The sequence below is a fragment of the Brachycentrus maculatus genome, unplaced genomic scaffold, assembly GCF_059751285.1.
Source record: "Brachycentrus maculatus isolate JH-2025_06_01 unplaced genomic scaffold, ASM5975128v1 h1tg000061l, whole genome shotgun sequence".
Taxonomy (NCBI): Eukaryota; Metazoa; Arthropoda; class Insecta; order Trichoptera; family Brachycentridae; genus Brachycentrus; species Brachycentrus maculatus.
In genome coordinates, this window is record NW_028280815.1 from 1620024 (window position 1) to 1640641 (window position 20618).

The 20618-nt window shown below is 40.2% G+C and overlaps 3 protein-coding genes across 4 annotated transcripts; 1 reads left to right on the forward strand and 2 right to left on the reverse strand.

Annotated features, from left to right (window-relative positions):
* Positions 1-23: 23 nt before the first annotated feature.
* On the reverse strand, positions 24-3310 carry LOC148311548 (uncharacterized). Of its 2 annotated transcripts, XM_088256360.1 has the most exons (5): positions 2958-3310; positions 2696-2860; positions 1885-2083; positions 886-1150; positions 24-342 (listed from the first exon to the last, which is right to left on the reverse strand). In XM_088256360.1, exons 1-5 carry the CDS (start codon positions 3149-3151, stop codon positions 314-316), a joined length of 852 nt encoding a protein of 283 aa, XP_088112486.1. In that variant the 5' UTR covers positions 3152-3310; the 3' UTR covers positions 24-313. The 2 variants fall into 2 exon arrangements, with proteins under 2 accessions (XP_088112486.1, XP_088112487.1); XM_088256361.1 differs by lacking the exon at positions 2696-2860 and having other exon boundaries at positions 2958-3287.
* Positions 3311-4268: 958 nt separating this feature from the next.
* LOC148311549 (uncharacterized) lies at positions 4269-10124 on the reverse strand. The gene is made up of 5 exons (XM_088256362.1): positions 9782-10124; positions 8115-8282; positions 6339-6492; positions 4687-4909; positions 4269-4479 (listed from the first exon to the last, which is right to left on the reverse strand). Exons 1-5 carry the CDS (start codon positions 9973-9975, stop codon positions 4460-4462), a joined length of 759 nt encoding a protein of 252 aa, XP_088112488.1. The 5' UTR covers positions 9976-10124; the 3' UTR covers positions 4269-4459.
* Positions 10125-10279: 155 nt separating this feature from the next.
* On the forward strand, positions 10280-14649 carry LOC148311550 (RNA polymerase II-associated protein 1). Its single transcript, XM_088256364.1, has one exon. It carries the CDS (start codon positions 10497-10499, stop codon positions 14121-14123), a length of 3627 nt encoding a protein of 1208 aa, XP_088112490.1. The 5' UTR covers positions 10280-10496; the 3' UTR covers positions 14124-14649.
* Positions 14650-20618: the final 5969 nt, after the last annotated feature.

Sequence of the window (20618 nt, forward strand, 5' to 3'; positions counted from 1 at the left end):
ATTCTCTTCTTCTTCTCTTTAAATTTGTGCCCCCAATTTGAGCAACCAGCTAGTGATTCTTTTTGCACCCATTGAGGAACTACACGGACCCAATGGGAATACTATGTGCCTTGTGCATCCAATGGCAATACTATATATGTATGTGTGTAAATAAAAAATTCATGTTTTTCTGGAAATGTATAATTTATTTTCTCCTTAGCACATATTTACATTAGATTATTATAAAACTTGGTAAAAAGTAATTTATAACAATTATATATCCATAAAAACATTTATTTTGAAATATATTAGATATAAACGCATATATTCTGTACTACAAATGAAACATCTTATCCATGTGTCCTGAAAAAATAAAAACAATAATTAGAATTTGATAAATTAAAAAAATTAGTTTCTATCATTGCTTTCCTTTAGATATTTTTGTGCCAAGCATTGGACCAATGCATTGGATATGACCCATGATATACAACCTATCCTACGAACTTATTGCCTGTCTTTATATGCATATCGTAGTCATACAGGAGAAAGTGACCAAGTGCATTTATTACAAAAACGTGATAATTGACTATTTGATATCTTACTAGCTTAATGTTACCCTGAAAAAATCCCTAAGCGATTTAAAACTTGGAAGTATAATATATTGACTTGTTAAAAATTACTAACTGCATTGATGTTTATTCTCTTGCCAAGCAAAAGTGACTTAAATGGCCCTCCTGAACATTTTACGTTTTGTTAGTTAGTCACTTTCTCCTGTACGACTAAGATATATTATATTCTACTATGCTTTAATAAACATCTAGAAGTTCACCCAAGCTTCCATCACCCTCTCTTACTAAAAGACCAAATGGTTGAAACGTAGAAGGAAAAAAAAGGAATAAATATTACCTTCTTTTAATCTCTTCAGTATTTCCACTTTAATGGCCAATTCTTTCCTCAATATCTTCAATTCAATCTCATGTTTTTGCTTTATAAACTCCAATTCTTCGTCAGCTAGTTGTGTCCTGACATCAATTTGGTTTTCCAAGTTATTATGGTACTCCGTTTTGTATTTTGGCCTGTGTTTATTTTTTGTGAGACCCTTTCTACGCTTGTTCCAGTGAGGGGTGGAGGTTTCTTTTTCTGCAATGTCTGATTGTACTTTATTACAAACCTGGAATAGAAAATATAATTTAGTATGGTTGTGGTGTAATAGTGTGGTTATGTGGCGCATGTGGGACTACGGACAGACTAACAACTCATGTGGTGGGTATTTTGAGTAGATGTAAGCATGTGAATAGTGCTATGATAGTAGTGTATTGTAATTAAGTAGTGATTGTTTTGAATATTGAAAGCATTAACTTTGTGGATCATATTGATATATTATTTTGAGAAATAAAAACACTTTGTTTTTTTATTCACTCACATTTTTATTAACAACCAACTAATTTCAGCAACAACCTGTTGCTCTCTTCAGGGTTTAATTTATGACTAAACGTTTATATTTTTAAAAAAGTTGTTAGTAAAAATGTGAGTGGATCAAATAACAAAGTCTTTTTATTTCTCAAAATAATATAAGTAGTGATTGTCCCGACCAAGAGACGGGCACCTTTCAAAACCGGTAGAGTAATGGTAATATACAAATTTCATTAATTGATTCGGCAGTCACTTTGTGGTAAAATCTATCCATTTTTAATTAATGTTTTACCTGGTAAATACCACTATTTTTTCGTGGTATTTACTAAGTAATATACAAAGTTAGAAAATTATTTTTTTAAAATTTGAATACTAAAACTTATACATTTTACACAAGCGTTGCTAGGCTATGTCATTTCTCAAATTAGGGACCTGAATTTAACCGCTAAAACAGTCATAACTGCAAAGATGTTAAATAAAATACAAATTAACCTCTTCCACGCCATGTTCAGGTTGATTTTCATCATACATGTCTTGACTATCCGCTTCCTTGATCAATATAGTGATGTCGGAGCCGAGATCTTCAGTTTTTAAATTGCTGGATTTGTCCAAATTCTTTTCTATGTATTCTTCTAAATTTTCTGCCGTATATTCCTCTGCGCTTTCTTCAGATTCATCCAAATTTCCACAACTAAAAACAAATATGAAATTCTTAAAATACTGCCTCAAGGGCGGTTCGCTTTTATTCAATTAAGGAGAAAAAATTATTGAAATGATTCAGTAAACAAAAAAAAAGCATTTAATTTTTTTTAAAGATCATCTCACTCTCGCTGATTCTAACTGCTGGCGGAAGAGCATTCCGTGCCATCGGGCCTTCAACAGCAAAAGCACAATTGTCTTATTTAATGCGCTTGTTGTGAGCGGGTAAGATAACTTAAGCCATAACAGAAGTTTTAGCCGATCAAACCATGAAACATCTATCAGCTAATTCATCCAGGATGAAAAGCTTTTTATGATGCAACAGGGCATATTATGCATTGATTTATCAAATAGACTGAGTTTTCCAACCATCTGAAGAGGAAAACATTCAATTCACATGTACTCCCAGTACTTACCTATAGATTTTAGACATTTACCCCAACAAAACTAATCATATATAAACTCTGGGTAACATAGAGAGCAATGGAGAGAAGGATGCTTAACAAATGTTTGTTGAAAAACCAATGTTTGGATAAGGGAAAAGACCAAGGTAACAGATGTGCCTCTGCCTACGCCTGTGATGGTTAGTTAGTTAGTTAATTACTTGCTAAGTTTCAAGTCCTTTGATATGTTCACCAATTCCATTATTTTGGCAAAAATAACTTCTTCGTCATTACTTCTCATGGCTTCGGCACATACATTAGGATCCTTTATATATTTAGACCTCTTTTTCATGTTGTCCCATAGATTTTTTAAATTTTCGGGTGACCTTGAAATAACCAACAATATAATAAGTCACAAATAAATATATAACTCTTTTTTAAATCAATGAAAATTAAGGAAAAAATCAAAATAATTAAACACACCTGTATTGACTCTGTGAGCTTCGGTTGAAAATATCCGCAATTCGTACCCAAGTTATAGTCCTCTTTTTATTAGCGATAAAATTATTTTCTTTCAGCAAAGCAGTTTTATGTGTACCAATCAATTTCAATAACAGAAGCTTTTCCGATTGAGTAAAGTTTTGGATCCGTTTCTTTGAAGCGAAATTGTGTTCCATGTTCGTCAAATAAAATATAGAAGTCTACTTTACACTTAAAAATGTTAGCAAACATATTTTCACGATTTCAATCGTGAAGAACAATACCGCTGCAGCACAAAAATGACAGTTGACAGATCACGTTTCGTGTTTTTCTATGATTACCGGATAGTGTTGCCCTAAAATATACCGGTAGGGTAATTAATTTTTTTTAGAAAGTTTTCTTAGTATAAGGCAGAGGCAACTAATCTGGTTTTGGAAAAAATTCTCTTTAAAAAAAAAAAACGATGATGAAATCCCCCAACATGGGTACTTCCGAGAATGGTATATCAAGGGAAGGGCAATAAATTTTGTATCTCGGATTAACCTATCGGCCTACCTGCCGCCAAACTTTGGCGGGAGGTATGTTTTTACATTCGCAAATCAGCCACAGTTTAAGCCACGCCCCCATCCATGGTAGTTCATATTTTAAAGATACTTTAGTGTGATATCTACAAATCAGTAAAGAAAGCATTTTGTAATGCATTATTTCTTTTAATTTTTATACAAATTCACTGACGACACTTGACCATGATGTCCCTGTAAGGATAGAATTATCCTTTTGATTGAAATATCAACTAAAATCTTTATCTTTATCTATTGAGTTATTTTTTTTAGTTAATTTATCACATTTCTGATCTAGACACACGATCAAATACGTGCATAATAGTTATATGTACCATATTTATTGGTAAACAGTAAAAGTTAAAATTTTATGAGATATTAATTTATAACTCGGTTGAATTTGAACGCCTTTGACACTTTTAACACGCGAGCGTTATGATTGGTCGGACTGATTTGTACCACAAAAATCAATATGTTGAGTGCATGCTACCTTTTTCTGCATATGGAGATTATTTCCATGTTGGTTCTCGTTTTATCAGGTGCAACATATTAGCGCCTCATTGTTTGACAAACCATATCACCTCCCCTCTGGGCGGGGCAACCTTTTTACTTGCGGGGATACATTCAATTAGTGTCTTTGTATCCATATTTTGAAAAAAAACTGATAAGCGGATGGGTTAATTAAACGATGGGTATTTTGTCAGACAAAACCAAGTCAGCGGGGGAGGGAGAGTTATTTAAAAAAAAGGAGCTATAAAATTAAAATTTTATAATTACGATATTTTGTACAGATATGTATATTAATTAATTCGGAATTATTCGGAATAGGCATTACCCAGTATCCAGCTACTGAAGTATCATGCGTAGTAAACCAGGCAGTAATAGATCCGTCCATATTACCAGCAATTGCAAATATAAAAGAACAATCGAGTTTTTATAAATTCGTTAATAAAGTTCCGTCAATCCTGAAAAAACAACACCTTTATTAGAAAACTCAATGTTAACCCTTAAATATTATAGTCAAAATGGACCAAACATTTCTATTGTTGGATTGTTCACAGTAATTGCTCATTATCCTCATTAAACTCTATTATTTAGTTTGGAGTATTTTATCTAATGATTTTAGCCGTTTCAATTTGTTCTAGGTAAAAAACAACATAATTCATACAAACCATTTTTTGCCTGTTTAAAAATTTCCACTTTGATTTCTAATTCTTTTTTCAAAATCTGCATTTCTATATCTCGTTTCTCTTTCATGAATTTCAATTCTTCATCGACTATTTCTTTTCTTACATCACTAGGGTAATATTCTCTTTGCATTTGACTCGGATATAATTTTGAAATATAATTTTCTGGAGAAGTTTTCCAGTTTATTTGTAGTCCTGTCCTCTGGCACTGTGGAGAAAATGTATCTATTAAATAAGTATGAAAATACATAATAAATTAAGCATATTTTAGTTTTCTCTGCTTAAAACAACAGACTTGACAACCATAAATGCAATATTTTATAAAACTAATGACTCTTCTTCTAACCCTTATCCGCATCCAATGGTGCACAGGGCACTTCATCGTATTGACGTGATGTTATCTTGATCATAAAGGCAAGGTGATCACTTCTGCGCTTTACGGATCAGTCTAGGGTAAAATCAGTAATATTTATTTTCAACCTCCCCTTGGGGAATTGGCCCGGAATCTTCAGCTAGGTAGCTAAATACGCTAACCATTTCACCACGGCGGCGGTGCCAGACTTATAACACTGGAATATAAATAATCACTGCCAACATCAAATGTCATTGTCAAAAATATTTATATATACATAAATATTTAAGAAATCAACTTTTTCATTTTCATAACTTAAAATAATATGCGCAATATTTCTAGAAGCCTAATCCCTAATTACCGAGAAACAATTGAGTAAAGGTGGAGACTGACCGGAGCATTTTGTCGTAACATCGCTCGCGGTGAGCATCAGCGAGCATCCGAAACCATGGACGGACCGCTCCGCTCGCTGTACTGACAATACAAATGCTCGCATCGTAACGTGTTACGTTATGACGAAATGCTCCAGTCAGTCTCCACCTTAATGAACACATTTTGGGAATAACGTCAATTAGTAGCACAGGTTTTGCCACTTTCTTGAGTGTGTAAGCTGTAGGGTGATCTAGCTTCTTTTAGAATACATATCTACAAATATGATAGTAAAGTAGTGTCCAAACACTTGTTCACAAATCTGGATTATCTCCAATTATAGGAGTTATTTTTCATATTATTTTTTGAAAACATTTTTCGTCACATGATAATATGAAAAATAACTCCCATAATTGGAGATAATGCAGATTTGTGAACAAGTATTTGGACACACTCAAAATGTTGTAAATAAATTAACTGGTCAAATTATAAGCAAAAGTAATAAAAATGAAAATGATATTTTCTGGCGTGTCTCACTGATTATAATCCAGGATTCGGACCTCACATACTAATACTAGAGCTTCTGCTCAATAAAAAGCTTCTTTTCATCTTACCAATAGAGGTCTCTAGTGAATTTCCAGTGATTCAAGAACAATGTTCTAAATTGGTTTATATATATTATAGGACTTCCAAGAATTTGGGTAATGTGGTTGTCAATAATGGGTAAAATTGGTGAATGTTACATGTGTGTAAAGTGATCACTTAAACCAGCCTATGACGGTCGTCAGCCCCGTAAATGCCCAGACTTCCATATTCTTCTTCCTCTTTGATGAAATATCAAAAAATAATATTCCATATTTTTCTTCATCTTTGATGGGATGTCAAAAAATAATATATAATAGTTCTCTTTACTAACATCTTCATTTGAATTTTCTGGTTCACTTTCATAAACAAAGTTTTCAGGGGTAACTTCGTTAATTATTATAGTAATATTTTCATCATCTGATCTATACTCATCACCGTCCGATCCATCTTCTTCAATTTCCTCCAACTGCTCGGCTAAATCAGCTCTGCAATGTAAAATAAAATAACAAACATATTTTCTCGAATGCTTTTCGCAGATACTTTGTGGTACATTTTATAAACTTTTTAAAATTACCCAACTTTGTTTTGACCACTTTTTTATTATTAGTACACTTTAACCTACCGGTTTCGACAAGAACCTTGTCATCATCAGGGTTTATTCAATTCTAAAACATTAAAATCATTTAGGATTTTTTACGGAGTGTGTGGAAGTTTTATCTAGGGGATTGTAATTAATTATGAGTATTTTAATGTTTTAGAATTTAATAAACCCTGATGATTACAAGGTTCTTGTCGAAACCGGTAGATTAAAGTGTACTTATAATAAAAAAGTGGCTTAAACAAAGTTGTTTAATTTTATAAAGTTTGACAAACATATTTTAAGATACAAATAGTGTATTTTTTTATTTTTTCAAATGCCCTGTTTGGTCAAGAGGACGTTGGTTCACACCATAACTTGAATTCCCTATCATGTGCTGTCTTGACTTCCCCAATCTCAGTCATACACAGTCACCCAGATTATAGCCACAGACACAAAGCCAGGACGGATGCCTTCTACTAGGCCATGTCTTATTTCTATGTTTCCCCTTGTGGGGACGGAGATTGATTGCACGTATTATTATGCGCTCACATCCATCATTCGTTTTTTCTCAGAAGGTTGCGTTTAAAAAGGATGATGATTAAATTATATTAATCAGTTACCTACTTGATCCCACATGTATTCAGCAATATTTACAATGGTATAGAATGGTTATTACTACATTATATTTATGTAAAAGAAATAATGTTACATTACGCTTAGAATGTTACATAGTTTATTGAAATGACTTTGCGGTAAAATGGTAACTGGAGGTAGACCTAGTCACTCCGGGGGCTGGGGACAAAAGAGAACGGACTCTTTTTTTTAAATTACCTAACGTCCAAGTGACTCTGAAATCTAGCTACGACTTATGCAACACCGTTTATCATCTCCCTACTCAGGCTTTAACTTTATAAGTTTCATAGCCTATGCCTACTCGTGAGTGGATTATGTTTGAAGTTACTATAATTTCGTGTAATTCATGAGTGAAAATTATAGGCAAAAACACATGCAAGAGAATGTACTCTAAGTTGTCAGTCCTTTGCCCTCCGATAACGTCAGCTCGTCCGCGATAACGTGGTAGCGTCACATTCGTCTGCGGTACATTTGTCTACGATGGTCAGAGCTGGTTGGCTCACCACACCCTGAATAAAAACTAATTAATTGCCCCTGAGAATCAGCTGGACAACATGAATTTAGTTGCAATCACACTGCAAAAAGGGTTGCCAGTAAGAAAACAAATATGCAGTGCTTAATCAGTTATGATTAGGTACATAAACAGGTAAAAGTTACCAACCACCGCCAGCAATGCATTAATGATAACAAAACAAAAAAACACTATTAGGATCTAAATTCCTATGAAAATATAGGAAAATTGATCACATTTTATTAATATGACATTGGACAATACATTATTTTAAAAATTGACTATGTACTAAAGTAAGGTTGTAATGAAAGGCTTAAATAAATTTCTCTATTCAAAATGAAAGTAAGTCCCTCGAATGTTTTATTAAAATGTCTTATTTTTACCTATTATAAATCTCTTTCTTTGACATAGCTAGCACATGGTTGAGTTTGTCAAACAAAGTGCCTTCTTCGTTACTTCTTCCGCCTTTCTCAAATGGGAGTATCGGATCCTTGGCAATCCGTGACATATTCTTTAGGCTTATCCAGCACTTTTTCAAACTTATGCCGGTCCTGCAATAAATTTAGAATTAATTAAAGATAATTTGTGAACAGAGAGCTAAATAAGCATATGAAAATATCAACAACAAATATAACATTTTTTTACAATCCAACGACTTTGTAATAGTATAAAAAGTAGTTTATGATTAATATTTCTTACAATGCTCGCCTATATACTACTACTTCTACCATCATGCCTTTTCTCCGCAGGGGTAGGCAGAGAGGATGGAATGCCACACTCTTCTGTCCTGACATATACTCCTCGCTTCCTTCACATCTATACATCTAGTCATAATACATGCCCTCCGATTAATGCAGGCTTTTGACACCACCAGATTTTAGGTTCTGATTGATCTGATCGTGTCAAGTCTTTTTCGGCCATCTTCGCTCTGTTCTCCCGCTCACATTCCATACATAGATATTAATTTTATACATTTTCACAGACTTTTTCATATTATTTAAAGTTAAGCATTCAATCTCCAAATTTAACCGGCGTTTTAAATAGAAACAAAACGAGATTTAAAAAAAATATATGTTTTCTTATTGTTTGCACAAATATTTCAATATCATATCATTTTCGTAGGTCCAGGCGCGCCATGTTTTAAAAAAAAGGGTTTAATATAGTGGGCTTAAAGCTAGAAAGCCAGATTTCTCAAGAGGCCCGCCATTAATTTCTCTAATTGATTCGTAAGTGTGTATAAGCAATTCGACATCGCGCGACTTAATAAAAGGCAGAAAGAAAGTAGGGGTAGGCAGAGAGAATAGAGCGCCACACCACTCTGTCCTTGCAAACATTCTTCGCCTCTTCCACGTTCATGCATCTCCTCATACATACCCGCCGATTGTTACGACTCCTAACCTGACCACTTTCAAGTATTTGGCATACCTGATCCGGCCATGTTTTTCTCGGTCTTCCTCTGCTTCTTTTCCCGCTAACATTCGCCTCATAAATTTGTTTTACCGTTCTTTCCTCACTCATTCGTTCTACATGTCCAAACCATCTCAACACACCTTTCTTAATTTTATCGATAATGCTTATCTCAGCTTTGCATTCCTTCCTTATTTCACTATTCGCACATCTATCATACATCGTTTTGTTACACATTCTTCTGAGAGATCGCATTTCGACTGCATTCAGTCTACTTTCATCCTTCTTTTGCCAACTCCATGTTTCACTTCCATACATTAGAGTTGGAACCAGGACTCCGTTGTGCACTGCCAGTTTAGCTTCCGCTGATAGGTTTTTATTTGCTATAACTGATTTCAGTGCACCATTCACTTTATTCCCAGCATTCATTCTCCTTTCTATGTCTTTATCAATCTTTCCATCCCTAGAAAACATACTACCCAAATACACGAAATCATCTACCTGTTCCAAAATCTCTCCGTTTACCAATATTTCACATTCAGATCTGCATTCTTCTCTTTCAAAAACCATAATCTTGGATTTGCTAACATTCATCAATAGATCACTTTCCTTGCACACAAACTGATGAGATATTTTGTCTTACCTATATTCAAATGGATATTTATTAAACTCGTCCGCAATCCGCAACCATCCTTTTTCCTTTCGTTTATTAGAAACAGCATCGTTAGGTTTAAGTAACACTATTTTGTATTTGGTAATTAAATCTAATAGCACAATCTTCTCCCCTGTGCTAAAATTCTCGATTTGAAATTTACGTTTTGTATGGGATGTTTTCATTTTAAATGATTTATCGATTGCCTACGATAACTAAAAATATTTGTAATTTCTTTAAATAAATAAATTATGAATCAGAGGTATTAAACCATAAAAAATACTATTTTTGTTTGTAAACTTTGGCACTGACAGCTGTCATTTTTCGACAGTTCCATTGCTGGTATTGCCTGATAGTGGATAATAATGTAGATATTCCTTTTATCATAAGTAGGTAGGTACAAATAATTATGGAAGCAGAAGAATAAGAAAAATCATTTTCATAGATAAATTCATTTACAAGACATTCATTCGGGTTTTGACGTTTCGATGCTTCGTTTATATAAATTAGTTAGTCTGTGGCTTCGTTCCGGTGTTTGTTATTTTTTGTAATCTTCAGTATTTTTAGTTGAATAATTTATTAAATTGAAAACGTACATTTTCAACTTTCGTTACAACCAAATTCACTTGCGCAATTTTTTGCGGTGTCATTTCTTTAAAGAAAAACTCAAGATAACCTATAATAAAATTTTACCCATAACCTCAAGATGTTCATCAGACCGCAGCCAGGAGAGACTGAGGATGATATTCTCGCGATGCAAGAGGCCTATCTTGCCGAAAAGGAAAAAAATAAAGATCTCGAGCCCTCGGCCAAAGTGGTCAACTTGAGAAAACACAAGTCGGAGCAGCCGGCCGAAAGCTCCCCGAAGCAATCAAAGTACGCCGAAAACAAAGGGATCAAGTCAAGTCCTAAAGTCACTTTCAGCGATAATCCGACAGTACTCGGAGACGTGATCGAAAAGGATTTCGAAGATTCGGAAATGAAGAAAGATGTGATAGAAGATGATAAAGTTTACTATCCGCAAATCATTCCTTCTCTTTTAGGAGAAATTGTAGAAAAAAATCTCGATCACACAGAGACACGTTCTGAAAGAAAACAGGTGACGACAGCGAGCGGATTTCCAGCTGTAAAAAAAAGAGATAAATCTATCCCTTCCGGATCCAAGAGTATTTTCGCGCAACAAAGTAAGCGTAAAATTAAAATGGAAGTCGATGAAACTGTAACCAAAAATACTAGTCCATTGAATGATGAGCAGATGGATACAACAAGCCAGACTGATTTACAACAAAGTGTCATTTTACAAGGACAAGATGCCGCATCAATTCACAGAGAAAACGTTTCTCTTCTTCGGGGGATGACTGAACAACAGATAATGGAAGAAAAGGAGAAACTTGCGGCTATGCTCGACCCCGGACTGCTAGATTATATCAAATCGTTGAGAAAAAAAGGAAAAAAGCCAACCAATATAGTAAAGGAAGAAGTCACGCCAAAGGTCGAAATCAGTATCACTGATGAATTTAGTGATCTCGCTGAAAACGAAATTATTACGCATCCTCACTTGCCGAAATGGATTCATTTTGATACGCTGGAAAGAGACAAGCTTCAATGGATCAAAAATATGGAGACGGTTGGTGTAAACAAGCCGACAGATAAACCTTACGAAGCTAGGTTCGATTTCAAGGGATATTTGTTACCTTACACCATGGATTACACGGAAGAAACTAAGACTCTTTTCCACCATGGCGCCGATCCCCATAGACCAGGGTATTCCTTGAATGAACTATTCGAGCTCACTCGATCTACGGTGACGCAACAGAGAGCCCTTTCCCTCAATTCCATCGCTGGCATTCTCGAATATAACAGCATCGGCATTTACAAAGACGTGATCAACATACCCATTACGAAGATATACTTCGTTCTCCGCTTTGCATTAGATGAAAATATATCTATCATCCTCGAACCCACGCTGAGAGCTTTGAGAAATATGTTCTACAATCGGGTAGACGAGGCATGCTTAGATTTTTTGCTCGGATCAGAAAATGGACTGCTACAACCGCGGCTTATTTCTAAGAAGTTTGAAAATGAAGACACCGACTCGGATGTCTCCGAACTAAAGGATTTCCATCTCGTAGACTTAGATCTCGTCAGTGGGGCAATAAGAACAGATGTCTTAACACGCATTAGATATATTTTATCAACTGTAAAGCCTACACATACATGCGTCGAGTATTGCTTAGAAATCCTTACAAGAATTGCGAGAGGTACTCTGGAAAATGTCGACGCCGTATTCAACGCCCCCGGCCTTATAGAATGTATTTTCACAAATTATATTCCTAAATATATGTCGAGTACTCCAGCCAATACGGATAGTCGAAAACTAATTTTGAATTCATTAAAATTTATACGTATCTTGGTTTCACAATCAAAAAATATTGCAGAATTATGTTATTCAAAGTATAATATTATCGAATGCCTTCTAAACTATATAGGAAACACTATTGCCGAGAACGTTCTCACATTAAAAATCCAAATAGAGTCTTTTTATCTTTGGTCGTGTATTTTAAGTTACGGATTTGGTTTGTCTGAACTAGTGAACATAAGAAGTGTTCTCTTAAAAGTTCTCGATAATCACGTAAGAGGCACAGATATCACATTGTCTTTTCCTGTCATAATGCATTCTCATGCGGCGGCGTTGATAACTTTGCTCACCAATGCGAGGCTAGCTGCTTCGCAAACATCTGAGCCACTCAATTTCAACCTTATTGGCGATTTTCACAAACTTTTCATATTAGGAGCCCAGAAATGGACATCTCAAGTGTGTTCCTTAGAACTATTTACAGCCGGACATCTCAAGTCTTTATCTGCGTTATTTATTTACTTAAATCTCACGCTTCAGTTAGATTATGATAAAGTGTCCGATAATATTGATATGTTGAATAGCTGTGTAAGAAAAATGATACATTCTGAAGGATTTGCAAAGATAACTTCTAAAATGATTGAATGCTCAAATCTTTTATCCACAATCGACTCTCATAAAGAAAAAAAGGAATCGAGTATTCCAGATTTGAGTAGTTCTGTTATTACAAATTCACAAAATTTACTTCCTACATTAACTGCACTTTCTCCAATTGCGTTTATTTCTTCTCTCTCAAAATACATTTATACGTCGAAAGATAAAGATTTATCTTTTGACTTTGTACGTCACGCAAATATGTTTCAATATATCACAAGAATCAGCACATCGGGACAGTTAAATTTCTCCGACAATTGGTTCTCTAAAATAGAATTAGATATTTTATGCAACTGTATTTGTTTTTCAGCAAAACTCAGTTTCTCAGATGCTGAAAAAGAGGTTTTTTATAATTTTGCATTTAAGCTTACGTACATCCTTAGTCCGGAATACAAAAATCAATTAGAATTAATTCTACAGCACATTGTTTTCAACAAAGCTTGGTTTACAACCGATCGTCTGTTAACCAACTTAAATATATCTGAGACTGACAATATTTTGAACCATCTCGATTCCATATATCAATGTTATTCCGCTGTTTTACAACTCACACTTCCCGCTGAGATATCGTCTTTAACGGTATCAAACTGGGATCAGAAAATACTGCCCAGAGATTGGATGTTCCTGCCGATACTCGGTTTGTATACGAAAAGCCAAGATCCGGAAGATTCCAAATCTATTTTGCAAACTAAAGAAGAGATTGTAAAGAATATCGTCATTTGTTCTTTGGAATGGATTCTTGTTTCCGAGTTATACTTTCCAGAAATAACAAATGAAATCGGTTTAACGGATAGATTCTGCAGATTGTCATGTGTTTTTCTATGTGACAATTCGCTATTTTTAGACAAGTCTGTACAACCACTTTTACATAAATGCATGAGGATAATTTTTGACATTGAACTATCATCTTCTTCCAATAAATTTAACTTTGACAAGAGTTTATTAGGAATCAACAATTTCCAAGACTTGTATACACAATTGGTGGATCAATTTCAAGCCGTAAGCTATGGAGATCCGACATTCGCATCTTGTATATTAGTTCCGTTAGCCCAAAAGCACAATAACAAATGGAGGAAGCTAGTTTGGTCAGAGTATGCGGCTTGCCTGAGGGCTCTCGATTGCCCCGAAGATATGTTATGTTACAATATTGAAAACTATCTTCACCCAGCAGAGTTAGACTTCTCTCTGTTAAAATGCTATCACCGTGCTTTGATTAGCAACCTTGTAAGGCCGGGTACCATCAGTTACAGAATAGCACAGAGCCATGTCGAATTTGCACAAAACAGGCAAAGAGCTGCTAAAATGTCTGCTGCTAATAATTGAATTGATGTGTTTAATAACAATGGGCATCTAATAGTGCCTTGTGGAAATAGTGACCTTTTTTCTGAAACCTTTTTATTAGGCAGAGTAAGATCGAACCCAGAAACTCTGACTCATAGTCTGCGACACTTACCGGGAGTTGACTCTTACTTAACTAATATACCCAACTTTGTATTCATTGTCAAGGTATTTATCTCCAAGCTGTTGCGGTTTCTAAAATTTCCCTGAACAACTATAAGACCTTTTAACAGCTTGGCTGCCAACCCCTTCATGTGCGGAGTAAGGAGTGCAAGCGGGGTGCCAACTCCGCACTTGTATGGACTTGCACCCTAATATTTCTTTGACTCAGTTTGCCGCCAGATTTAGGTTTGGCGTGTTGCTTAGCAGTTGGCAGCGAAGCTGTTAAAATCTGTTATTATTGAATTAAACACATAAGCTGAAATTGGTACTTTTTTATTTATTTAAGTTACAATTGTATATTTAATCTAAGCGTTGTGTATTTTGTAATACAATAAATCATTAAAAATATTATTCTTAGTTTATTTTTTATTTTAATGAAATATGAAAGGTTTAAAGTGAAACTTGTTTACAGTAAATTTTCTAGGTAACAGAGTTTTGAGGCAAAAGGAATAATAAAAATACATGTATTTAGTTTTGGAATTTTCTCTTAATTGGACTTTGTAAGGAATTTTAAACCACTGTTTACTATAGTTGCAATGAGTTAGCCTGCAATTCTCAGGATTTTTTATTCGAGTTTCATATACAAAAGTCATCAAAACAGATGTTTGGAGAAAAAAGTATAGAGATATAATTATATTATTTATTGATTCGGCATTAACTTTGTGGAATGACATTTTGATTATTAAAAAAAAATTAAACTCTTGAATACACCACTTTAATGAGTGTAACCGGCGTGGGTTACGTGCGATGACTCTCAAAAATGTACACGCCTGGCCTTCTTCGGAATCTCCCAACTATGCCACCGTTGTAAGGGGTGACGTTCCAGACGGCCCCGCCGTACCGAGTTACCGAGTAAGCTGGATACGGACGGAGGTGAATGGATGTATGAGCCGGGAAGAGCGGGCACTGGACCGACAAGTCAACCTCAATAGCCCTGATAAGGGCTTTCCGAAACTGGTCCGTGAATCGGTATAATGAGGCGAAGCGGTCCAGGCTGGCGGCGCGGCGAGTAGTCCAAGGAGCGGGAGCGGAGAAATGAAACACAGGTTTCAACAGTCACACCAGAACTGGTTTATTATTAAAAAATACGCCCTCTATATACCCGGCCGTGATCGCGTACCGCCCGACAGTGGGAAAGTACAGCCAATCAGCGGCCGGGGGAGAGAGACAGCCATATCTCTGTCTCTCTCTAATGGGCACCGGACGGGCTACACTTTCATACCGTACCGGTGCCGTTCCAACAGTTCTTTATAATCTTTACAAATCTTTATTTATCTTTACAAGTTATTTTATCCTATCTTATATCAGTAATCTATTTATACTACTTATTATCTAGGCGCATTTAATACATTGTCTTATTCTTTCTTATATCTAATACATTCTGTAAATACATGAGAAATCGGTAGAATCCATAGAGGCCCTTCTTCGGGCCGCATTCCGACGGGCGACCGCTTCGCTCGCCGCCAGGCGCCTGGAATTCTTTTTCAGGGCCGCCGCACGGGGTGTGCGATCTGTCCGTAACACTCCCCCCGTGCAGCTAGTCTGCACCTGAATTCCTGGGACGGATTGCACGTTCTTCTCCCTTATCACGCCGATGGTGATGATTGTGGCCCGTTCAGCGTGGTCTCTCGGCAGCATCCTCGCGTCACCAGAGACACCAGGCCGCGACTCGCCCTGATGGAGTCGCCTTCCGGGTCACAACGCCAGACTGGAGAAGTCTGGGCTTGAGGTGATGCTTCGCGTCACGTCCAGTGATCAGCATCCTTGTCATCCTTCCAGAGTCATCCGGCCGCATCCATACTCGGGCGGAGACATCTGGCTGCGACTTGTCATCTAAGTCGCCTTGGTTTCCATATTACATTTGCCAGGCTGGCATCGCCTGGGCTTGAGTTGATGCTCCGCGTCACATCATGTGATCACCCGGCAGCATCCTTGTACGGCCAAAGTCATCCGGCCACATCCATAATCGGGCGGAGACGTTTGGCTGCGACTCGTCCTTCGTGAAGTCGCCTTGATTCCCCAGCATCCTTACCAGAGTCATCCGGCCGCAACCTTGTTCGGGCGGAGACGTCCGGCTACGACTTGTCCTAAGTCGCCTAAGTTCCGGAATTCTCACCGGAACCGCATGTGCCAGGCTGGCGTCGCCTGGGCTTCAATTGATGCTCCGCGTCACATCCTTGTGATCACCCGGCAGCATCTTCGTACGACCAGAGTCGTCCAGCCGCAATCGTTCGGGTGGAGACGTCTGGCTGCGACTTATCCTGAGTTTCCTAAGTCGCCTAAGCTCCGGTATTCCCACCGGAACCGCAGGGGCCAGGCTGGCGTCGCCTGGACTTTGAAGTGATGCTCCGCGTCACGTACATATAGTGATCACCCGGCAGCATCCATGCCAGAGTCATCCGGCCGCAACCTCGTTTGGGCGGAGACGTCTGGCTGCGACTTATCTTAGTTTCCTAAGTCGCCTAAGTTCCAGAATCCTCACCGGAACCGCGAGTGCCAGGCAAGCGTCACCTGGGCTTGAATTGATGCTCCGCGTCACATCTTTGTGATCACCCGGCAGCATCCTTGCCAGAGTCGTCCGGCCGCAACCATTCGGGCGGAGACATCTGGCTGCGACTTGTCTTGAGTTTCCTAAGTCGCCTAAGCTCCGAACTTCCCGTCGGAACCGCATTACATATGCCAGGCTAGAATCGCCTGGGCTTGAAGTGATGCTCCGCGTCACGTGCTTGTGATCACCCGGCAGCATCCATGTGTGGCCATGAGTCATCCAGCCGCAATCATTCAGGTGGAGACATCTGGCCGCGACTTTTCCTTAATATCGCCTTGGTTCCAAACTACCCGTCGGAACCGCATAAGTTTCCTGGCCGTCAGGCCACGACCCCTCTGCGAGTCGCATTGGTTCCGAACTACCCGTCGGAACTGCATAAGTTTCCTGGCCGTCAGGCCACGACCCCTCTGCGAGTCGCATTGGTTCCGAACTACCCGTCGGAACTGCATAAGTTTCCTGGCCGTCAGGCCACGACCCTTCTGTGAGTCGCCTTGGTTCCGAACTTCCCGTCGGAACCGTATGAAGTGTGCTACCGGGCCGCGACTTGTCCGAGAGTCGCTCCGGATTTCCCATCGGAACCGCATCAGGCGGCAAATCGTCTCGGGCCCGCAGCGTCCCCGCCTTCCCATGATTAGGCGGTCGCTGCGTGGTAGCCTTCGCTGTTCTTGCACGCGTATTCGCCGCGCGGCTTCTTTCCTTTGATACTCCCAAGGAGTCGATTGCGCACATTTGCGCCTGTAGTACTCCGCTCGCGGAGTCATTCCCCTTCACTTTGGGGCGTCCGTACGTGACCGGTCCCAGTGCGGTCACTATAGTCAGCTGACCGTCCCTTTGAAGCACTGGGGTGTCGATCGGGAACATTAGAGACGCGTTGTCGAGGCCGATAAGCAACTGCGGCTTGATAACGCCTCCGGTCTGCGCGAGCGCGCCACCTTCACGAACAAGATCCAAGTCCTTAATGGTCCTCGCCCTGATCTCGAATTCCCCGTTTTGTTCACTTTCCAAAGTCACCGTTACACGCTGTGACCTGTATGTGTTGCCTCGTCCACACGCGCCTTTGATTATCAGATTCTCGGCTATCCCTGTAGCACCAATTGCGCGGGCGACGCCCTCCTCCAGGAGGGTTACAGATGCAGCCTCGTCCATCAAGGCGAACACTTTTGCGGTCCCCCGTGGTCCCTTCAGAGTGATCGGCAACACTTTGAAGGTGACCGGGACCTCACCGTCATTTATCCACAACACCTGCGCACTGTCCACAGCGTCCTCACTTTCATCTTCCACAACACTGTCCGTGCGGAAGGAGTGCAGGATCCTATTGTGGTGTTTTCCGCATACATCACAACTTCTCGCTTCACAAGTTGGCACCTTGTGCCCTGATTCCAAACACTGGTAACACAGTTTGGACGACCGCACAAAGTCCCAGCGGTCATCCACGGTTTTCTTCTCGAACCGTTTGCATCGGCGTATGTTATGCCCGTTGGCCTTACAAAATACGCATTCCTTATCACTTGTTGTGTCGCGCGTCGCAAACACGTGATACCTCGGCTCGACGCGTCGAGCGTTCTCGCGGCGGGCGGGCTCGGCGCACTTGTCGCGCTGACCCGCGCGCTCCTTGTCTCTGTTCCTCGCCACCATTCTGAACAGACCTCCGTGGCGCGTGATGCCGGCGGTGATCTCGTCAAGCCAAGCGGCGAGATCGTAGATACTGCTCCTCGTCTCGCGGCGGCGATCGCGGAACCAATCCCACCGGAGTTGCGTCGGCATCTTGGCAACCATCTCCGCTAGCAGCTGCGGGTTGTCGAGATAGCAAGCGTCCATCCCGTCCACGGTGGTGATGACGTTGCGTATCGAAACCGCAAAATCCACGACTGCTTCGTCCGCGGGGTGGTCGGCGAGACTCGGCATCCTCCGGGCGTCTTCCAGTATCTGCGCGATGATGAGTGTCGGGCTGCCGAAGGCGTCCTCCAGCGTCCGCAATATTTCCGACACGTTGCGCGGATACAGTAGCAGGCCTGCTACCATGTGACGCGCACGCCCTTCCAGTGCGCGCGCCAATCTTCCGATGTTGTCAGCGTCCCCTATCCCCCATCTCTCAGTAGATTGGAGATATGCCGCGTTGAAGCGGCGCCATTCCCTCGGGTCTCCGCTGAACTTGGGCAACTCCGGCGGCTGCCCCGACCATCGAAAGTAGTCCCCGCCTCGGGGTGAGGGCTCCGCGTAGATTGCTCTTCCGTCATCTCTGCGGTGCCGTTCGTCCGGTCGAGCTCTGTCGACCCATTCGCGTACCGGGTAGCGATCGCGTTCGTCCGGTGCGCGCCAACGCAAGCCAGAGGTTTCCATACGCCTCGGCTCCGCGTTGCCAGTAGGCGCCGGGCCATGTCCCCCGGGCGCTTCTCCTCTGTGGCCGGTCAGTTCGTCCCGCGATTCCCCAGCGAATCGCGTAGGTTCCGGATCCAACACCGGAACCGGTAGAGCTGCGGCCGATGTCCTGAATTCCCTTCTGGGCTGATTGGCGGCGTCGTCTTGCCGCGTTCGTAGGTGGGTGGATTGTTCGACACCCGGTCGTGACTCCTCCATGAGTCTTTCCGTGCGGGGCGCCGAAACTGTGACGCCACCCGCGATAACCTCCCCCCCTGGGGAGCTTACGTTAGCTGCTGTCCACTGTGACAGGAGCTCACGGAGTTGCTGGAACTGCCTCTCGCTGCTAGCGGCTAGCTCCGCCATCTGGCGGCGCAAGTCGCTACTCGCATCAGTTCGGACTGAACTGACCGAGTCCCGACCCTCCTCACGGCGCTGCTCTTCGGGCTCCATGGCGACGTTGCGTCCCGACCTCAGGGATGCAGGCATCGTAGCTGGAGACTGCGTAGAAGGATCCGGCTCGAAGGACCAAAATGTAACCGGCGTGGGTTACGTGCGATGACTCTCAAAATTTCGAGTTTCATATACAAAAGTCATCAAAACAGATGTTTGGAGAAAAAAGTATAGAGATATAATTATATTATTTATTGATTCGGCATTAACTTTGTGGAATGACATTTTGATTATTAAAAAAAAATTAAACTCTTGAATACACCACTTTAATGAGTGTAACCGGCGTGGGTTACGTGCGATGACTCTCAAAAATGTACACGCCTGGCCTTCTTCGGAATCTCCCAACTATGCCACCGTTGTAAGGGGTGACGTTCCAGACGGCCCCGCCGTACCGAGTTACCGAGTAAGCTGGATACGGACGGAGGTGAATGGATGTATGAGCCGGGAAGAGCGGGCACTGGACCGACAAGTCAACCTCAATAGCCCTGATAAGGGCTTTCCGAAACTGGTCCGTGAATCGGTATAATGAGGCGAAGCGGTCCAGGCTGGCGGCGCGGCGAGTAGTCCAAGGAGCGGGAGCGGAGAAATGAAACACAGGTTTCAACAGTCACACCAGAACTGGTTTATTATTAAAAAATACGCCCTCTATATACCCGGCCGTGATCGCGTACCGCCCGACAGTGGGAAAGTACAGCCAATCAGCGGCCGGGGGAGAGAGACAGCCATATCTCTGTCTCTCTCTAATGGGCACCGGACGGGCTACACTTTCATACCGTACCGGTGCCGTTCCAACAGTTCTTTATAATCTTTACAAATCTTTATTTATCTTTACAAGTTATTTTATCCTATCTTATATCAGTAATCTATTTATACTACTTATTATCTAGGCGCATTTAATACATTGTCTTATTCTTTCTTATATCTAATACATTCTGTAAATACATGAGAAATCGGTAGAA